This window comes from Artemia franciscana, chromosome 2 (assembly GCF_032884065.1).
Source record: "Artemia franciscana chromosome 2, ASM3288406v1, whole genome shotgun sequence".
Taxonomy (NCBI): domain Eukaryota; kingdom Metazoa; phylum Arthropoda; class Branchiopoda; order Anostraca; family Artemiidae; genus Artemia; species Artemia franciscana.
The window spans coordinates 57,306,967-57,328,200 of record NC_088864.1 but is presented as its reverse complement, the minus strand read 5'-3'; the positions used below and the strand labels follow the sequence as shown (position 1 = coordinate 57,328,200).

General features: G+C 36.8%; 2 protein-coding genes across 2 annotated transcripts in view; both read left to right on the top strand.

Annotated features, from left to right (window-relative positions):
- Nucleotides 1–12,988, top strand: part of LOC136043824 (uncharacterized) — a 34,518-nt gene extending 21,530 nt beyond the window's left edge. Inside the window, exon 5 of the mRNA XM_065728749.1 lies at nt 11,196–12,988. Within this exon, the coding sequence (XP_065584821.1) occupies nt 11,196–11,466 (271 nt within the window). The 3' untranslated portion in view covers nt 11,467–12,988. The remainder of the gene's footprint in view (nt 1–11,195) is intronic.
- A 5,484-nt stretch (nt 12,989–18,472) lies between these two features.
- LOC136035287 (uncharacterized) lies at nt 18,473–18,958 on the top strand. The gene has a single exon (XM_065716976.1). The coding sequence runs from the start codon at nt 18,473–18,475 to the stop codon at nt 18,956–18,958; it is 486 nt and encodes a 161-aa protein (XP_065573048.1).
- Nucleotides 18,959–21,234: the final 2,276 nt, after the last annotated feature.

Here is a 21,234-nt window from a genome sequence, read left to right as displayed (position 1 = left end):
TTATAGCTGAAAATGAGTAGTTTGAATTTCACTCTTTAGTTTCATTTGAGAAAACTTATGTTTTTTATTTAATTTTATTAAAGATTGAATATACGAATGATTTTCCTTAAGTTTTTTTTTTCAAAGCAAATGTTTTTCATTTATTTAGCTTTTTGTCTAAATCCAATGTTATCCTGCTCTATTTAATCTGTTGGTATTCTAAAAATAGGATTAAACTTAATTTTTCACGGATGTGTAGCTTAACATGTAAATTTAATGTCACAAATTGTCACTCCTAATGTCAATTCTTATGAGTGTTCAAAGATAGAAAGAAATAGAATTGAACAAGAAAAACAGAAAAGTGTACACAAGCATTAAATAGAAAGTTCACTTTTCTTTCTGTTTTTATTTGGAATAGCAAAATGTACCTTTGAATTGAGAGTCAGAAATGGTTCACAGTTCTTATTCCAAGTGTAATACGAAATGTGGTTTGAAAAAAAGCCCCAAAAATTTATTTACAAAATATTACCAGGAAATTTTGCTTTAGTTTTCTTAATAAGTTAATGCTTGTTACTAGTTTAAAAGCTTTTAATTATAATTCTGCTTAAATTGTAGCTTAAAAGTGATATACTAGCTACTGGCATCTAAAAACGGCTCTTACTTGAGACAATGTTTAGTTAACTTAAGAATATTAAAATTCAAGAAGTATATTCTGCTGTAAGATGAACGGAATGTTAAAAATTTCACGTGTATATAAATACGTCTTTACAAATTATAATCGTCTATATAAATAATACTGTTGTCTAATTTTTAATTGCTGAAAAGTATGTGCTATCAATTATTGAACTACTGACGCCTCCAGAAATTTGCATGACAAAACATACTACTAGAACACGACTACTAGAACACCTAGTAGAACTACTAGAAGAGGCTTTCTAGTTGTCGGTAGGCTGGACAGAAAGTAGTGCTGATGAAAATGTAACATGCTTGTAAAAGGCACACTATTAAAGTTCCTATTGAATGACTGACTACTGAGAATTAAATGAATTATTGAACTACTGACGCCTGAACTACTACTAGAACAGGCGTTCTAGTAGTCGGTAGGCTGGACATAAAGTAGTGCTGATGAAAACATAACATGTTTGTAACAGGCACACTATTAAAGTTTCTAGCAATTTTTGTTTTTACTATACCATGGCGGACACCATGACTAACACCATGGCGGAAAGCATGGCGTTTTAGTAATAGGGACATGAGCCTTTAACTGATGAAAATGTAGCTTGTTGGTGCACTATTGAAGTTTCTAGCAATTTATTTTTACTATATCAACATAATAGGGTTTCAACGAATTGGAAAAACACAAGCTTGATTTATTTGGTCTTTATTTTCAAATTCGAGCAAATTGTTTATTTTTTTTTTTATTTCTTTGAACCTTCTGTAAGGATTTTATTTTATATATGATAATATATCTATAATTATGTTTAAATATCCTAGATAAATGCATAAATTATTGAAGTATGAATGTACCTATAGTACTGAAGCTATCTTGCTAAGTTGCTAGCAGTTTATATAGCACCCGGTACTCGACACGAGGCAATTGTCATTGTTGCTTGTCTTCTAAACGTAGACAATTTGAGCCTTTTCTTGATGTCATGCCGACCAAATGGCCCTTAAACTGGAAGTAGTGCCTTTGTAAAATTACGTTTTTTTCATTGTATCTTTAACTTTTGCCTCGGCTTCTCTTTTATCATTATAAAAGACATGTAGCCGAACCTTTGTTTCTTTTAATTGTTCAGGTGGTGAGACAAAAACTCCTTCTTTTGCCTCGGCTTGTCTTTTGTCATTATGAAAGACATATTGCCGAATTTTTGTTTCTTTTAATTGTTCAGGTGGTGGGACAAAAATATCTATTTCTTCCAATGATTTATCTAGTCCAGGTTTTGATTTTCAAATGTGTTCGTTTTTTAGGCCTTCCTAAAGGCATTATATAGCTGGTTACATTCAAACCTGTAGGTCTTATTCATGTAACAAGTTGTTTTTATAAAGAAAAAACTAATTTCAAAATTGTGAGGTATTTTACTAGTTTGAATTAAAACATTAAAATTGTTGCTCTGACACCATAAATATTTTATCACTTTACATAATAACTTTTGCGATTCTGAACTGAACATAAAAAATTTCAGCTTTTTTTCATATCTTAAATACTTTCTATTTGTAATGTTGTATGCATCATAGATATAAAAACGATACATTCACTCTTGTGGTGGAGGAGGGGGAGACTGATATAACTCATCAAACTTCTTGGTTTTCATTTTTTAAGTTTTTGAATTGTTGAAATCCCTTGTCAAAATATATGCAAATATTTTTGCAATTACCATTTTTTTTTCTCTTTAAGCAATTTAACATAAACTTCTCTATATATGAAAATCTTCAATTTTTCCACATAAGCGTGACAAGTGTGACAACGTCATTGCAATACTGATATATATAAAAATGACGTCACCCACATAACTAATTTTTTTTTAAACACCGATTGTTTACTAAGCTTTAACATTTTGGTTTTCTTTTTTAAGGTTTTTTAGTTGTTGCAATCCCTTGTTAAAATTTATAAAGTATTTTTGCAATTACCGTTTTTTTTGCTCTTCAAGCAATTTAATGTCTTTTCATACTGTCTCTTTTCAAAGATATCTGATTATTGAAATTAGTACAATTTCTAACAACGATTTATACTAAGATTCAAACTTTTGGTTGTCTTTTTTGAAGTTTTTAAATTGTTGTAATCTCTTGTTAAACCATATACAAACATCTTTACAATTACCAGTTATTTTTTCTCTGCGCAATTTAATGTCTTTTATTACTGTATCTTTGAGACCATTCAAAAGAAAGTGATTATCAAAACGTGTCAAAAATGGAGTAGAAAACGAAAATTGTACAGTTAGAAAGCAAGCGACAACAAAAATCATACCGAGTCAAAAATGAAAGTGAAGGACAAATGAAATATTACTATGTTGTAACAACACCATCACGATCTTCAGTGCTAACAAAAATGTGGCTCAAAACCAATCAATCAAAATGTGGCTCAAAACCAAGTACAATTCTACAAAGATGCCATAAACAACGCAACTTTTCATTAAAAGTCATTTGTTGGTAGAGGCTATGGTTGTATCGAGGAGTGGAGGGAGAGCCAAAGTGTGTATTTATTTTTGAGGTGATAAGGGACTCAGCATGCATTTTTTTGCATAGAGATGAGAGATTATGTATGTTATGACTGTTATAATTTTTTTTAATAAACCCGAATGAACTGAATTGGGACCCTTCAACGTTCTGTGTTTTCCATGAGAGCCCTCTATTTTTTACTAAGAAGGAGCAACAAACAAATCTCACTGATTTGGAGGTTGTTACATAGAACGAGAATCAGTATATACAAGCTTACCACTTGCTGGGTGCCGGGGCCCGTATTGAAATTGGCTAGATAGTTGTTTTCTTAACTGGCATATTGACATTTCCGGCCCCCAAAAAACGATCTAAAAAGGTCACAAGTTTAAGCAAGAATTTGTATTTTTCTCATAAAGGTTGTATATAACCTATGGTGACGCAATGGCATCAAGAAGAGGCTCGATTTGCCTGCAATTAAAAAATAAGTGAATAAAAAAAATGAAAAATAATAAGAATCAATATAGACAAGGCTGTCGCGTAGCAATGACAGGACTTGGCATGGAAATCGGCTATATAGTTTATTTTCTTATCAAAACTGGTAAATTAACATTTTTGAATGCAAAGACGATCTAAATAGGTCACAACCTTAAGAAAGAATTCGTATTTTTCCCAGGATATATATATTTATCTATATATATATATATATATATATATATATATATATATAGATAAATCTTTATTATTTTTTCTATTGTTTGGTAAATGACGACTTATACTTATTGACGACATGACTGCCTGTCCATGGATTATTCTTTATGGTTGATTGTGTTTGGCTATGCTGTTTGACCTATGTGATTGTATGGATGAGTAGGGTTAAGGCCTCATTCAAGTGCTGGTCTATATTAATCACTATTTTGGGAAAACAGTCTTCCTTTTCTCCTTCTGTCTCTTTTTTTTTTTTTTTATGTGTTTGTGCTGTTGCATTGGTGATTTCTCTCTTCATGATAAATAAGTTGTTTGTGTGTTATGCCTGTTACACTATGTCTGTTACGCCAGATTATATCTTCTATATATATAAAAATAAGTTGTATGTATTTTTGTGTTGAGGGTTTGCATATGACGTCTGAAAAATAAAGAAGAAAAAGAAAACAAACTAAAATGTAAAAACTGGGAATTGGATAAATATTTCGGAATATTTTGACAATAGATTAAAGTAATTTGAAAACCTTAAAACAGATACTTAAAATTTTGAGGCTTATTATAAATTGTTAAAACTTGGCACGTGAAGATTTTTCCAACTGTCAATGTTATAAAATGTTACCAAAAAGCAAAACCAGCCTTGCGGTTCAAAGAGAAAGGGCCAGATTAGGAATGTGCAATTTACGTCAACGAAGGCGTGTCGAGGAACTACCAGAGCAACGCGAAACCAGACTTGCTGCTGAAAGAGAAAGTAAAAAAAGAAGGCGTGTTGAGGAATCACAAGAGCAACGTGAAAACAGGCTTGCGGCTTCAAAAGATAATGCCAGATTAGGAATGTGCAATTTACGGCAACGACGGCGTGTCGAGGAACTACCTGAGCATCACGAAACCAGACTTGCTGCTAAAAGAGAAAGTGAAAAAAGAAGGCGTGTCGAGGAATCACAAGAGCAACGTGACAACAGGCTTGCGGCTTCAAGAGATTATGCCAAAAGAAAGCGTGCCGAGGAATCACAAGAACAGCAAGAAATCAGGCTTGCTGCTGATAGAGAAAGTAAGAAAAGAAAGCGTGCCGAGGAATCAGAGCAACCTGAAAGTTATCGCCTGGCATTCAGGTACAGCCCAGTCGATGAATATAGTAGATGTGTTCGGGACTATGTCTAAAATTTGTCCCTACTGCAAGGCCTTGAAATTTAATGGTGAAACAATGGGAATGTGTTGCGCCTCAGGAAAAGTTAAACTTCCTCAACCGGCTGCACCCCCAGAGCCGTTGAAGACTTTGCTTACTGGAACTACGTCAGAATCTAAGCGTTTATTTTTTTTTATCAAACATCAGAAAATATAACTCATGTTTCCAAATGACGTCGTTTGGTGCCCAAATCGAAAATCAAGATCGATTTATGCCTACTTTCAAAGTAAAAGAGCAAATTTATCATAAAGCAGGGTCCCTTCTACCATTCTCAGGTGAGAATCATAAATTTTTACAACTGTACTTCATCAGTGATAGCAATTCTGAATTGAATGCACGTTGCGAAATGTTTCCCGACGTTGAAAGGACTATCGTTTCCGAATTGTAACGTCTTTTCCACGAAAATAATGATTTAGTGCATCTGTTCAAAACAGCTATCGATTTGATGCCTACTGATACGCATAAAATTGTTATTTCCGCTGACAAAACGCCTACTGGCGAACATGTGCGTAGATACATTGCTCCAACTATCGACGAAGTGGCAATCGTTATGGTGGGTGATCAGTTTTTACCTCGAGATATTATTCTTCATAAGCGAAACGCTCAGTTGGTAAGAATTGCTGAAACTCATCGATGCTACGATGCCCTACAATATCCTATCATTTTTTGGGATGGAGCCGACGGCTGTCACTTTAATATTAAATTGATAAATCCAGCCACTAACAAAGAAATGAATAAGAAATGCAGTGCAATGCATTATTATTCCTATAGACTAATGATTCGGCAGGATGAAGACAATTATATTTTAAAATGCCGTCAATTGTTTCACCAATACGTCGTTGATATGTATGCAAAAATTGAATCCGAACGTTTGCTATTTATCCGTCTGAATCAGACCAAGCTCCGCTCTGAACAATACATTCATTTGCGAGATGCAGTTGTAAATGACGGTAATACCACAAACGTTGGAAGATTAACGATTTTACCTTCGTCATATGCTGGCAGTCCCCGTCATATGCATGAATATGCTCAAGATGCTATTGCGTATGTTCGTCTCTATGGTCGTCCAGGTTTATTTATTACATTTACATGTAATTAATCTTGGGACGAGATACAGCAGCTTTTACTTCAAGGACAATCTGCGGTTCATAGACATGACATTATGGCCCGTGTCTTCCGGCAAAAGGTGAAATCACTGATAAACTACATAGTAAAACTTGAAGTGTTTGGGTCAGTGCGATGCTGGATGTACTCAGTGGAATGGCAAAAACGAGGATTGGCACACGCACATATACTAATCTGGCTACATTATAAAATTACTTCTAACGAAATTGATGATGTGATTTCCGCTGAAATACCTGATGGAAAATGTCGATAAGGGGTTATATGATATTGTTGTAAAAAATATGATACATGGACCTTGCGGTGCACTGAACGAAAATTCACCATGCATGGCCAAAGGAAGGTGCACAAAGCAATATCCTCGACTTTTAGTACCCAAAACAATTACTGGCAATGATGGTTACCCACAATATAGAAGAAGATCTACTGAAGATGGTGGTAACACAGCAATAATAAAGAAGCGTAACGGTACCACCATCGGAGTAGATAACCAGTGGGTTGTTCCATATTCCCCATTATTATCAAAAACATTTAATGCACACATAAACGTTGAATACTGTAACTCCGTAAAGGCAATCAAATACATATGTAAATACGTCAACGAAGGCAGTGACATGGCAGTTTTTGGCTTGCAGTCCGAAATCAAAGATATCGACGAAATCGTACAATATCAGGCTGGAAGATACATAAGCAGTAATGAAGCTGTTCGGCGAATTCTTTCATTTCCGATACATGAACGTAGTCCAGCTGTTGTTCACTTAGCGGTACATTTACAAAATGGTCAACGTGTTTATTTTTCGGAATCCAACGTGCAACAAAGAGCCCTGAATCCACCGGATACAAAGTTAACTGCTTTCTTTTCGCTATGCAAAAATGATTCTTTTGCAAAAAACTGCTGTATACTGAAGTGCCTTCGCATTACACGTGGAATACTAAAAATAAAGTATTTGAACGTCGGAAACAGGGTAAGTCAGTCGACGGCCAACCTACCATCTTCAAAGATACCACGATAGGAAGACTCTACACCGTTCACCCCAATCAACATGAATGCTTGTTTCTACGCCTGCTTTTGGTGAATGTACCCGGTCCGACGTCCTTTGAGTATTTGAGCCACGCTCTGAATTTATTGGAGAATGACCAACACTGGGATAACTCAGAGCTACGCTCTGAATTTATTGGAGAATGACCAACACTGGGATAACTGCATCAATGACGCGTGCGAAACGTCAACTCCAAGTCAAATTCGTGCATTGTTTGGAATCATTCTAACAACTTGCTCTCTTTCAGCTCCTACAGAGTTATGGGGAAAATATAAATCGAAAACGCCTGAAGATATACTACATGGAAAACGGTTAGAGACATCAGATATGACTTCTGATTTTACATCAGAAATTTATAACTACACTTTAGTTATTATAGAAGATTTGTGCGTATGTATGGCAAACAAACCTCTTCAGCATTTGGGAATGCTTTCACCTAATCGTACCGCTGCTGTTTCGACATGTGTAGAATTGGATCGTGAACAAAGTTACAGTACGAGTGATCTATTGTCGTATGTACAAAATAACATTTCCAAGTTAACGTCGGAACAAAAAGACATTTATGATACGATAATGCATTGTGTCGATAACAACGTTGGAGAAATTTTCTTTTTGGATGCGCCAGGAGGTACTGGTAAAACGTTTGTGATAAAACTGATTCTGGCATCAATTCGATCAAAAAATGATATAGCGTTGGCAATTGCGTCGTCCGGAATAGCCGCAACGTTGCTGCCTGGTGGAAGAACTGCTCATTCCGCTTTGAAATTGCCACTGAATTTGCATTCTACAGAAACTCCCACGTGCAATATTTTCAAATCATCTGGGATGGGTAAAGTATTGCAGCAATGCAAACTGATTATTTGGGACGAGTGCACAATAGCACACAAAAAATCGCTCGAGGCTCTGGATCAATGTTTGAAAGATTTGCGAAGGGATTTGAAACCCTTTGGCAGCACATTAATATTGCTTGCGGGAGATTTCAGGCAAACATTACCTATAATACCTAGATCAACCCCTGCAGACGAAATGAATGCTTGCCTGAAAAATTCTAATTTATGGGCACACGTAAAAACATTAAAATTAACTACAAATATGCGTGTCCGATTGCAAAACGATGACTCTGGTCAAACATTTTCAGATCAATTGCTGGCAATTGGAAACGGAAAGCTCCCAGTAGACTCAATTTCAGGACGAATACAACTACCTGCTGAATTCTGTAATTTAGTGACGTCCAAAAATGAATTGGTTGAAAAAGTATTTCCGAATATTCTAACCAATTATAAAAATCATAAATGGCTAAGTGAAAGAGCGATTCTTGCACCCAAAAATATAGACGTCCACGAAATCAACAATATTGTTTTGACCAAGATTCGAGACCAGGCAGTCCTTTACAAGTCAGTCGACACAGTTCTGGAACCAAATGAAGCGGTTAATTATCCATCTGAATTTTTAAATTCCCTGGATCTCCCAGGGTTTCCACCACACGTGCTAGAACTAAAAATAGGCGTACCAATAATATTGTTATGAAATATCAACCCACCAAAGCTTTGCAATGGCACGCGACTTGCCGTAAAAAAAAACAATGGAAAACGTAATAGAGGCAACAATCTTGACAGGGGCTTTTGAGGGTGAGGTTGTTCTTATTCCTCGCATTCCTATGATTCCAACGGATCTGCCTTTTCAATTCAAAAGATTGTAATTCCCAATTCGATTAGCATTTGCAATGACTATCAACAAAGCTCAAGATCGAAAAATGTGGTATAGATCTTAATAATGGTTGTTTTTCCCATGGACAGTTGTACGTTGCATGTTCGAGGGTCGGTAAACCTGACAATCTATTTATATGCAGCGACAATGGGACAGCGAAGAATGTTGTATATTCGCAAGTTTTACGTAGTTAATTTGTGTTGTATATGTACATCTATCTATCTATCTTTCTATATAAAAATAAGTTGTATGTATGCATGTTTGTTTGTTTGTAAAAAGAGCGTTTGCATATGACGTCATTATAAGTATATAAGGCTTTGTATATGCACAGACAATGGGACAGCCAAAAATGTTGTATATTCGCAAGTTTTACGTAGTTAAAAACATATATATATCTATCTATATTCACATTTGGGACACAGGGACACAACTACAATGGCGCGTAACTAATATGGCGCGTAAGTCGTTACGCGCCATTGTAGTTGTGTCCCTGTGTCCCACCTGTGATATATATATATATATATATATATATATATATATATATATATATATATATATATATATATATATATATATATATATATATATATATATATATATATATATATATATATATATATATTTTAACTGCGTAAAACTTGCGAATATACAACATTCTTTGCTGTCCCATTGTCTGTCCATATAAATAGATTGTCAGGTTTACCGACTCTTGAACATGCAACATATAATTGTCCATGGGAAAACAATCCGTATTCAGATCTATACCGCATTTTTCTAACGATTGCCCTTGACCTTTGTTGATAGTGATTGCTAATCGAACATTCCCTGTGTCCGCGTCGTCATTTATATATACCCCTGCGCCCCCGGCGTCCCCGTTTTAGTTTTGTCCCTGTGTCCTGGTCGTCATTTATATTCCTTGTGTCCCGGTCGTCATTTGTGTCCCGGTATCCCAGTCTGTAATTTCTCTTTGAGTGTCCCGGTCGTCATTTGTATTCCCTCTGTCCCGGTTTCCCGGTGTCCCAGTCTGTAATTTCTCTTTGAGTGTCCCGGTCGTAATTTATATTCCCTGTGTCCCGGTCGTCATTTATATATCCCCCCTGTCCCCCCTGGCGTCCCCGTTGTAGTTGTGTCCCTGTGTCCCGGTCGTCATTTATATTCCCTGTGTCCCGGTGTCCCAGTCTATAATTTCTCTTTAAGTATCCCGGTCGTCATTTATATTCCCTGTGTCCCGGTCGTCATTTGTCCATGGGAAAAACAATCCTTATTCAGATCTATACCTCATTATTCTTATGATTGCCCTTGAGCTTTGTTGATGGTGATTGCTAATCGAACATTCCCTGTGTCCCCGTCGTCACTTATATATCCTCCCTGTGCCCCCGAAGTCCCCGTTGTAGTTGTGTCCCTGTGTCCTGGTCGTCATTTGTATTCCCTGTGTCCCGGTCGTCATTTGTGTCCCGGTGTCCTAGTCTGTAATTTCTCTTTGAGTGTCCCGGTCGTCATTTATATTCCCTGTGTCCCGGTCGTCATTTGTGTCCCGGTCTGTAATTTCTCTTAGAGTGTCCCGGTCGTCATTTATATTCCCTTTGTCCCGGTCGTAAGTTGTGTCCCGGTTAACATACCTGTGCGGTGATGGCCTAGTGGATAGTATTTGATTTCTACTGCGCTCAGTACTGAACTCAGTTTCGAATCCACGTCAATGAAATTTATTTTTATGAAGTTTTGGATAGATTGGGGGCGAAGGAGGAGTGGCACAGCTGATGTATATATGCTAATTATTGTTTAAATTCCTCTTTTAAAGAGGAATATTTTTAAATTCCTTCTACAAATCACTTCTTGTAGTCAACAAATCACTATTTTTTAGGAACAAATTACAAAGAAAGACGGCAGTATACTATGAAAATGTTTGTAACCAAAAACGTTAATTTTGTAGTTAGCCATCAATAAAATTCAACAATAAAAATCAAATAGTCCCTATTCCTTGCATAACTAAAGTTAAGTCCTGACAGAGAACGGTAGGCTTTCTATTCAATTTCTTGGTATCTAGGTTCAGCGATTGGGCTCATAGAAATGAATTGGCATTTTGGTGATTTTTCCATTCACTGTAAAATTCATTTTCTTTGTCTGTTCAGGTCGACTAAACCAACCATTCAGCTGAACGAGACTATCTTTTTTTTTCTTTTTTTTTAGTAGAGTTTAAGTAAAAGACAAGAACCTGTAATTGAAGATAGTGGGAAGAGATGCCAGTGGGTAAGACTTGCAACCCATTTTCAGAAATAATATTTTAGATTTCTCTATCTTTTCTATAGGCGGAAGATTCTACCTAAGATGGTTATGCCAGAGGTTAATTCAATTCCTTATGAGACACTACACGTGACCCCTACACAAGTACAGCCAGTTCAAGTTGATCCTTTGGGTTTGTGCCTTTCAAAAGATATAAACAGTCTCCCTCTAGACATTCGAGCCAAGTGTATTTCAGAAGTGTATGGTGTTATAAGTAGATATGTGGATCAATCTATGAAAAAGAAAGATGACAGTTCTCCTGGATGTCCTCGCTGCCGTGATTATATTTACGAGTGACAATTAACAAATTATCTATCGACATGTTTCTGACACTAAGGGTAGTGTTAGCAGCAATGTAGCAGAATCTTTGAAAAAGCAAGATGACAGTTCTGCTGGATGTTCTCGCTGCCGTGATTATATTTATGAGTGACAATTGACAAATAATCTATTGACACGTTGCTGACATTAAGCAGATTGTAGCAGAAATATAGCAGAATTTATGAAAAAGCAAGATGACAGTTCTGCTGGATGTTCTCGCTGCCGTGATTACATTTATGAGTGACAATTGACAAATAATCTATCGACATGTTGCTGACATTAAGGGTATTATCAGCAAATGTGCCCTTGAATCTATAAAAAAGCAAGAAAAAATTTGAAGGATGCTGATGCTGCTGCTGTTGCATTTATAAGTGAGAATTGACGTACAATCCAGCCACGTGTTTAGTATTGGAACCTTGGGCTCAGGCAGAGTTGCCAAACCCTAGTGATTTTTCACTATTTCTATATATATATATATATATATATTGCCTAAACAAAATACTAAATCAGTACATAAATCACTAGGTTATTGAAGAAATTCACTAAATTGACCTAAGAATCATTAAAAGCTAGTGTTTTTTTCACCGTGTGGCAACCCTGGGCTCGTGTTCGGCATCACGACTCCCCGTCAAGATCACGAAATATTTTATATCGTATATTAGCTACAGTGAATTATATATAAAAAAAATAAAGTTGTATCTAGTGAGAAAACTCAACAAAAGTAATCAAATTTGTTTTGCCTAATTTGAAGACACAATCATGGGAGTGAATACGGGACTCGGCAATGCACATGTTTAGCATTGAAACCTAGCCTGGACGTGGGTTTGCAGTTCCCCGTCAAGATCACGAAGTGTTTTATTTCGTAGCCTGGCTATAATAAATTATGAAAAAATCAAGTTGTATCTGTTCAGAAAACTCACGGCACAAATGATAATAAAGGTGACTTGTTTTGTCTGGTGTGAAGACATTTTTACAGGAGTGAATGTGGGACTGGAGCGAGAACCAAGCATCGTAGAGGCACTTCTTATTCTGAAAATTATCAAAGTTTTTATAATTTTTTGTGGGCCTTATTCTAATCAAAAAGGGTTTTTAAAATGTTTGCTAAATTTTCAATCAGTGAATTATTTGAAATGAATTATAAATGCATGCTAAAAAATAAATAAGTATGTAAGGTATGAAATATACAATGAATATTTAATATTATATAATATGTAATTTAGTAGTAAAATGGCATATAATGAATACGATTCATTAATGTTTTATTAAGATATATATGAAATGTTTAGAATTTGATACAAATTAAAATATGAAAAAGATCTTCTTTCTTCGTCTTTCATTGAGTGAATTAGAATTAGGAAGTAACCAGTGCTTTATAATCATAGATTGAAAAATCAATTTAGATGGAAAAAGTGGAAGCAATAAGCGATCAACGAGGAAATAAGCGGTTCTTCTAGGGGTTGGTCTGGGGCTAGACAGAAATTTATGCACAGAATCATAGACTAAAAATAAAACTAGAAGGAAAAAAAAATCAAAAAAGAAAAAAAAATACTGCTTTCCTGTTTTTTGTTCTGATAAAAGTCAATATTTTAACATTTACTTCCTTTTGCAAGTATTGTACAACTGAGCAAAATTATAACTGCACAAGAGTTTTTGATTGCTACAGTAGGAGTGGGGTTGTTAGATTGTTCGCTATTGCTTCCAACAACTACGCTTTAACCCTAATCCTTCCAAATTTGCTTGTGTGTCCTTTGGAGGAACATTAATAATGGGATCTATTGCTGTGCGAGGATAATGGGAATAGTTATTGATTGAGGCTCCGTAGATCCTATAATCTATACAAGAGTAAGTGTTGAAGGAAAGGATAAATGTGACTTCTTTGTTTTTTTTACTTATCTTGCCTTTTATTAAATATTTGCCGTTTTTTAATGGCTTAATTGCATATAGATTTTGTTTAAAGGCACGTTGTAAAACTAAGTTCGGAGCTAGAGTCTCCTTAGGATGTTTTTATTTGCTTAGTCATGTTGATTTTGTTTTCTTTGTATTTTTGTTTTGTATGAGATAATATAGCTGTTATATGCCTAAAAAAGCCTGATTTTAACTTTAAATAACATAGTTTGACTCTTAGTACCAGTGGTACCAGTTACCGGCCTTAAAAGCGTGATTTCAACTTTAAATAAACATAGTTCGAATTGTATTCTTGAACAGTTTCAGAAGTTTATACTGTCTTAAAGTATAACACTCCGGAGATTCTGAAAATTTTGAACTTCCATGTCAATAATACTGCCATATAATTTACGATCACCCTAAAGCAGATATCATCAGAAAAGCATATACTGCCCCCCCCCCTCAAAGAAAGAAAATAAAAGAGATATACTCCCAAAACTAGAGTTTTGCCCGGAAGCACTAAAAAATTGGTTTTTGATAACAGGTAAGTAGTATGTTCATTAAAGAGCCGGGGACCTTATGGCCTTGTAGGAGTTAAATATAATATGGGAGCCGGCTTTTCTCTCCTCCCCCTCCCCTCGTGGAAAATGCCACCCCTCCCCGGATAATACCCCACTGTGGATATTACCCCCTCCCCGGGGCTGTTTGGTCCCCAATCACTTTCGACTTATAAAAAAGATCTAGAACTCTCAATTTTTGATCTAATGAGCACCCTCCGAAGTTTCTGCGACCATTATGCACAGGTGTTGATGAAAAAGGGTCAGTCCCCCTCCTCTGTGGAATAAGTTTTGCTCATTTTGGGGTTTAATGTTATTCTTTACTTTCATAATTACAGCGTAGACCAGAAATATTCCCAGAAATCATAAGGGGGTAAATATCGGTTTCGCATTTTTGATACCTTTTTAATGTTTTTTTGTGCCCCTCGCCCCCGAAAAATACCACCACCACCACAACTCGTAGTTATGGCCCTGGGGATTATACATCAATTTCTACATCCACCCTCCCCTCGTCTCTCCCTTAGAACTAATTATTTCTTTATCTAAAGGCTCAATGACAGCTTGGATGTTTTGGCATTAAAATGAACCATTTGAGGTATCTCCCTCCTTTCCTAACTACAAAAAAGGCAGAGAACCCCATTGTAGAAGTTTAAGTGTAGAAGTTTGTAATTTGTCTACTGCTAACAGTTAGTATTTAGTTCTAAGGGAGATACAGGGACTTTTCTGGTCTACGCTGTTATTATGAAAGGGAAGTGTTGCATTAAACCCTAAAATGAGCAGAATTTATTCCGTATAGGAGGGGATTGCGCCTTCCTCATCCCCACTTCCACCTCATGGTCATAGAGACTTCAGAGGGTCCTCATTACATGAGAAACTGAGAGTTCTAGTCTTTTTTTTATAAGTCTAAATCAGCCAGCTGCAGGGGTTTTTCCAGGGGGGGGGGTAGTAAACGTCTAGCTCCAAATAATCTATATATTGTATAAAATTCATTAATGAATGGATATGCTGTGTTTTGGGACGAGTTAAAAATGCATGCATAGCGTTGATTTTGTTTTTTTTATGCGTTTTCTTCTGTTCTTTATGTTTTGTACACGGCCTTGTAGGCTTTTCAATAAATTTATCTATTATGGAAATTTAAGAAAACATCGAGAACCCGTTTTTTAAGAGAGTCTGAAAAATTTGTTGCATAATCCCACCAATACTTATATCTTAAAATAGCAAAATAAATGTAAAAGCTTAAATTTTTGCAGATTTTTTAAAAATCTTGTTACTGTGACACTTTAGTTCCTGATGTGAAGGGAGGTTCTGTGTCCAAAAGCTATTATCGAAGGGAGCAAATAACTGTATCATATCGCATCTCGGCACTACCTTCTTTGATATTATTCATAGAGCGCCATCTTTGTTTCCATTTCATTAAGGTGCTGATTTTTTTTCAGAACAAGCAGAAAAGGGGAAGGAAGCGCCGTACTGTACCTGCCGGTATTCAGTTACCCGTAAATTGTGGGGAATAGTTGAGGGGGTCCTTACGCTTCCCTTGTTCCTGGGTGATTTCAGTAAATTGCTTCAAGCATGGGGGAGACTATAATACTAAATCCTCTGTTGAACTACATATCACGTTTAATGAATAGCGGGATAAAGAAGGAAGTATTTTTGAAACGAGTTGTGGAGTTTTTTGATAGAGACTCAATCTTAAAGGCCAAAGAGTTGTTGACTAAGGAGGCCAAAACTGGTGATCGATTTACAAAATGCGTCCAAGATGAGGACAATTTAACGGATATTGCTAAGCTATTTGCAAGATGCGCTAAAGAAAGAATAGAACTTCCCAATTTCGTTATATTTGATCCTCGAGAAGTACCGGCCAGTGGAGCAGAAGTAGGCGCATGTGTCATATCGACAGTGAATGAAATGCGACGGCAGTTTTCAAGTTTTCTCGAGCGCTACAACCAAATCCCAATCCCGTGGGCTCCCGGCGAATCTGTAAGTGACGAAAACCAACCCAATCCTGCACCAGATACACTTTCTCCACTACCCTATTCCGTAGTTCTGAAGAACCCACCCCCAACTACCATGCCAGAGGAACGAAAACAGTTTTTGATGAGTATGCGTGGAGAAGACCTGTCAGTCGATGATGTTGAATTGAAAAGAAGTCGATCTGAATGGTGGCTTGTAGTTAAAACGAAGGTCAAGGCAAACACCATTGCCTCATCTATCAACCAGAAGTCGCAAAGTGCAGAAGCTAGGGTGAAATTCCCAGTTTTTATAGGCGTGACCAAAAACATTCCGACTACATATGATGCCGATAAGGTGAAAAACTGCGTTTCAGGTTGCGAAAGGGCAGAGCAGTGTGGTAGAAGTCGAACCTATAAGTTGTACTTTTCTTCCCGCTATCAGCTAGGTCTGGCCATGAAAATTCCACCAAAACTAGAATTTGAACGTTTTCCGATTGAAGAATTTGTGTACCTTCCTAAATGATGCTATTGCTGCCAGAAATTCGGTCACGTTTCAGCGGCGTGTTCCGCTCCCCAGGTTTGTCCCCGTTGCAATGTCCTAGGCCATACGTCAAATGCTACTACCCCCTGCACGAATCCAATTGTGCAGCATGCAAATCGACAAAACATACCTGTCAGTCATTCCAATGTCCTGAGATGAAAAAGTAAATTGGAAAGCAAAAAAGATCCGATGAATGAACAGCATGCAAGTACTAAGATCGTGTCGTGGCAAATGAACGGAGGTGTTTCTCACAGGATCCCCTTAATTGAAGAATTATATCGGCGAGGCAATATTCTATGCATCCAAGAACATCTGCTGACAAGTGATAGTCTCAGCCTGCTCAAGTTTTAGGAAAATCATACATTTTATTTTGTCCCAGCAAAGTTTCGTCAACGTGGAAGACTCTCTGGTGGACTAGCGATCGTATGTAGCTCTGCAGTTGATTCCGAGAGTCTTCATACAGCTGAAAACTTTATGATTATAAGAGCTGGGAATCTTGTGATCGTCAATGTCTACCTCCCCACAAACTACAGCGACGAAGAATCAGATAACCGATTTTCAAAGGCAGTGCGTGCTCCTGCAAAGTGCCTCAAGACCATTATGTTGTCCAAACTGGAATACGTTATAATCGGAGACTACAATTGTGATCTAGCCGACGACTCGTCTCCTCGGTTCCAGTTGATCCTAAGCACATTGAAAAATCGGTATCGTGTGCTTCCAAAAGACAATGATTTTACTTTCGTACACACTAGTGGTTCCGTCTCAAATATTGACCATGTCGCATGCACATTAAACGTGAGTGGCACAGTTAGCGTGCTAATGGGAAGTCACTCCACCGACCATATCCTCATTGAAGCATGTGTTAATGTGTGTATTCCTAAGGAAAAAAGTTCTTCACAGTGGTACGAAATAAAGGATTGTTTAAAGGCCGACTTTCCTCTTTATCAGACAGTGCTCGACAAGACGCTGCAGAAGATCAATGTACCATATAATCTCCTACAAGCCAACGTGCAAAGGAATATCCAAGAAACTAAAATACAGGTCAATAGCTTTTGTGCTGAAATTCACCCATGCACTACTAACCGCAGATAAGGCTGCTATTCCCGCTAGGAAAATTCGTAAACATACTGAAATCCCTGGGTTCTCAAAGAATCGAGAGCTAGTGAAAGCGTGTCAAGATGCTAAGTTTTGGTTCTCGGTATGGAGGGAAGGCGGTCGCCCGAAATCCGGCGTGTTGAATTGTCTCCGCAAACAAACAAAATGTAAATTTGAGAAAGCCCTCAAGCAGCATCGTACAAATATGAAACATGAATATACAGAGAGAATAATCAACGATCCAAGTCGTCTATGGAAAGATCGCGTGAAAGACCGCCAAGAAACGCCTATGTCCATGCCTTGTGACCCAAACGACTGGCGAGCCTACTATACGACTGAATTTAGTGCCCAAGATCCCAGTGTAGCAAGGCCATATATCGAGCAACTTGAATCTGTGCCATCAAATTCGAGTCTTCCGGACTTTACCGTAACTGTTTCAGATGTAACTGCAAATGTCTTTAAGTTGAAAAAGAAAAAATCGCGCGGAGTTGACGGTTTGTGTGCACTTCACCTTGTGAATGGCACTCGTCTTTTGTATGAAATGTTAACATTATTGTACCAGATCATATCCGTAGTCGGTATTGTGCCCGATGTTTACTGTAGAGGACAACTTACGCCCATCCTGAAAAAAGGGAAGCCAGCTAATATATGCTCCTCCTATTGCCCAATTACTGTGTCGCCAGTTTTGTGTAAGCTTTTTGAAATGCTTATATTGCCGAATGTTAGAAACTGTTGCCAAATGCCAAACTACCAGTTTGGCTTTACGGTAGGTCTTGGTTGCGCTGATGCTCTGTTCGGCCCTCGCTGCTATTTTGTCTGATTCTGAGGCAACGGGTGACTCATTAGTTATTGGTTCTTTTGATGTAAGCCGGGCGTTTGACTCGTCGGTGCATGCGCAGATCCTTTTAGAAGCGTATAAACAAGGGCTAAATCTGTGTATTGTAAGAGCTGTGTATTATATGTACAATAACCTTAGAGCGCAAATTAAAATACCCTCATGTCCGACTGAATCCGTTGTTGTACCAGTTCGTAAAGGGGTCAGGCAAGGCTCAGTTGTGTCTCCGACTTTGTATAACAATAGCGTTCTGCCGGCACAAGCACAAGTAGCTACGTCTTGTGTTTCAAAAGGGATCGATGTTTCGTTGATGGCGTATGCTGATGACCTGCTTAATTTGAACAGGTCTGCCGATCGGCTATCGAAGAATTTTGATGTTTTGAGTAGGGAATATAATAAAATAGGCTTATCATTTAATGTGTCTAAATCGGCCGTTCTGTTCTTCAACGCGGGGTATTATGAGAAAGAAATTCTTTTAGGTGATTCAGCTGTTAAGCTATGTGAGAGCATTACCTACCTTGGTTTACCAATCGGTCGAAGCCTCTACTCGACGGGAAGACGGGAACTTTTACGACACGTAGAGGTGAAAATCCAGATTGCTTATGGATAAATCATTGGTAACAGACATCGATTCTGCCGTAGATTTCTTGCGTCGCTGTATAATGCCATTGCCCTCCCACATGTACTGTATATAGCACCATTTTGGAATTATTTGTCGTCCGCCCAATGTGCAAAAGTAAGAGCTCTGTTTTTTCGATTCGCGAAGTTCCTTCTGAGACTTCTTCCATGGACGAAGAACTCGTATATCATGCGTAATTACGGAGTGTCCGATCCAACAGTTTGCATTAACCGGGTCCTAGAGAATTTCCTGGAAAAGGCTAAGGGAAGGACGAAGCCGTGGCTAGCTATCATGTGTCAGTATTTTTGTTTGTGTACATAGTGTGTGTTTACTTATGGTTATGTTCGTAGTGTGATTTTCTTTTCTTTTTACATTTGTACTCCGATGTAATTCTAGAGAATTTTCGGGTAATAAAAGTACTTACTTACTTACTTATTTAATCAAGTTCATATAGGAACCCAAAGAAAAGAAATGGGAAATGTGCTCCGGTACAATAATCTTTAATGCACACTAAAACTGCACATTTTTTAGCCCAACGCTTCTAAAAAATCAAACCAATTAAACGCAACAATACTTGACAAATAGCTTAGAAACTACTCTCGACTATATTGTGTTTTCCGATACTTTTATACGATACCTCATGAACCGTCACTCAGTGATGTTTTATCGATGGACTGATACTCTTAAGACGTCTCGATATTATGTGATACACTAATATTACACAAGTTAATACTGTATGATATTTGTTCCTACCATTTTCTGGAATGTGATTGCTTTATTTACCAGTATCACCATAAAACCAGTCTTAGAAACAGAACTAAGTGGTCACATCTGACCATTGTCGTTCGTTTCTTGTCACTGTCCGAAATATGGTCGCTTCATTTACAGATATCACCGTAAAACTAGTCTTAGAGACAGAACTAAGTGGTACATTTGACCACTGTCATTTGACCCCGAAAGGTTCGAATTGTATATTTGACCCGGAAGAGGCCACGCTTTTTGCTCCCCTGTCCTTTATTAACTTCTACTTTATTGGAAGTGTATTAGAATTCAAAAATAAAACCAGTTCTGAATTATAGCTGTTTTGTTCACCTATTACCTTTCAAAACATTTGAGTGGAGACTCCAAATATAAAGCTGATACACATAATTAAATCATTTATTGAAAACAAGATAGACTTTCATAGGTATGGCCCAAACATAGTATCTTTTAGTCAAAAGTGCAAAAAACTATAATAATTAAAACATGGTCAATACAAGAAAAATTTGCCAACGATCACACGAAGTTATCAAAACGCACAAGCTGCGAATTAATAAAAGTACAAACAACTGCCCAAACATGGGACCTTTAGTCAAAAATAAAAAATGCTACAATAATTAAAACAGGGTCAATACAAGAAAACTTTGTCAACGATCACACAAAGCTATCAAAATGCACAAGCTGCGAAGCATTAAAAGTACAAACAACTGCCCAAATATGGGACCTTTAGTCAAAAATAAAAAATGCTACAATAATTAAAACATGGTCAATACAAGAAAAATTTGTCAACGATCACACAAAGCTATCAAACTGCACAAGCTGCGAAGCATCAAAAGTACAAACAACTGCCCAAATATGGGACCTTTAGTTAAAAATAAAAAATGCTACAATAATTTAAACATGGTCAATACAAGAAAAAATTTGTCAACGATCACACAAAGTTATCAAAACGCACAAGCTGCGAATTATTAAAAGTACAAACAACTGCCCAAATATGAGACCTTTAGTCAAAAATAAAAAATGCTACAATAATTAAAACATGGTCAATACAAGAAAAATTTGTCAACGATCACACACAGTTATCAAAACGCACAATCTGCGAATTAATAAAAGTACAAACAACTGCCCAAATATGGGACCTTTTAGTCAAAAATAAAAAATGCTAAAATAATTAAAACAGGGTCAATACAATAAAAATTTGTCAACTATCACACAAAGTTATCAAAACGCACAAGCTGCGAATTATTAAAAGTACAAACAACTGCCCAAATATGAGACCTTTAGTCAAAAATAAAAAATGCTACAATAATTAAAACATGGTCAATACAAGAAAAATTTGTCAACGATCACACACAGTTATCAAAACGCACAATCTGCGAATTAATAAAAGTACAAACAACTGCCCAAATATGGGACCTTTTAGTCAAAAATAAAAAATGCTACAATAATTAAAACATGGTCAATACAAGAAAAAATTGTCAACGATCACACAAAGTTATCGAAACGCA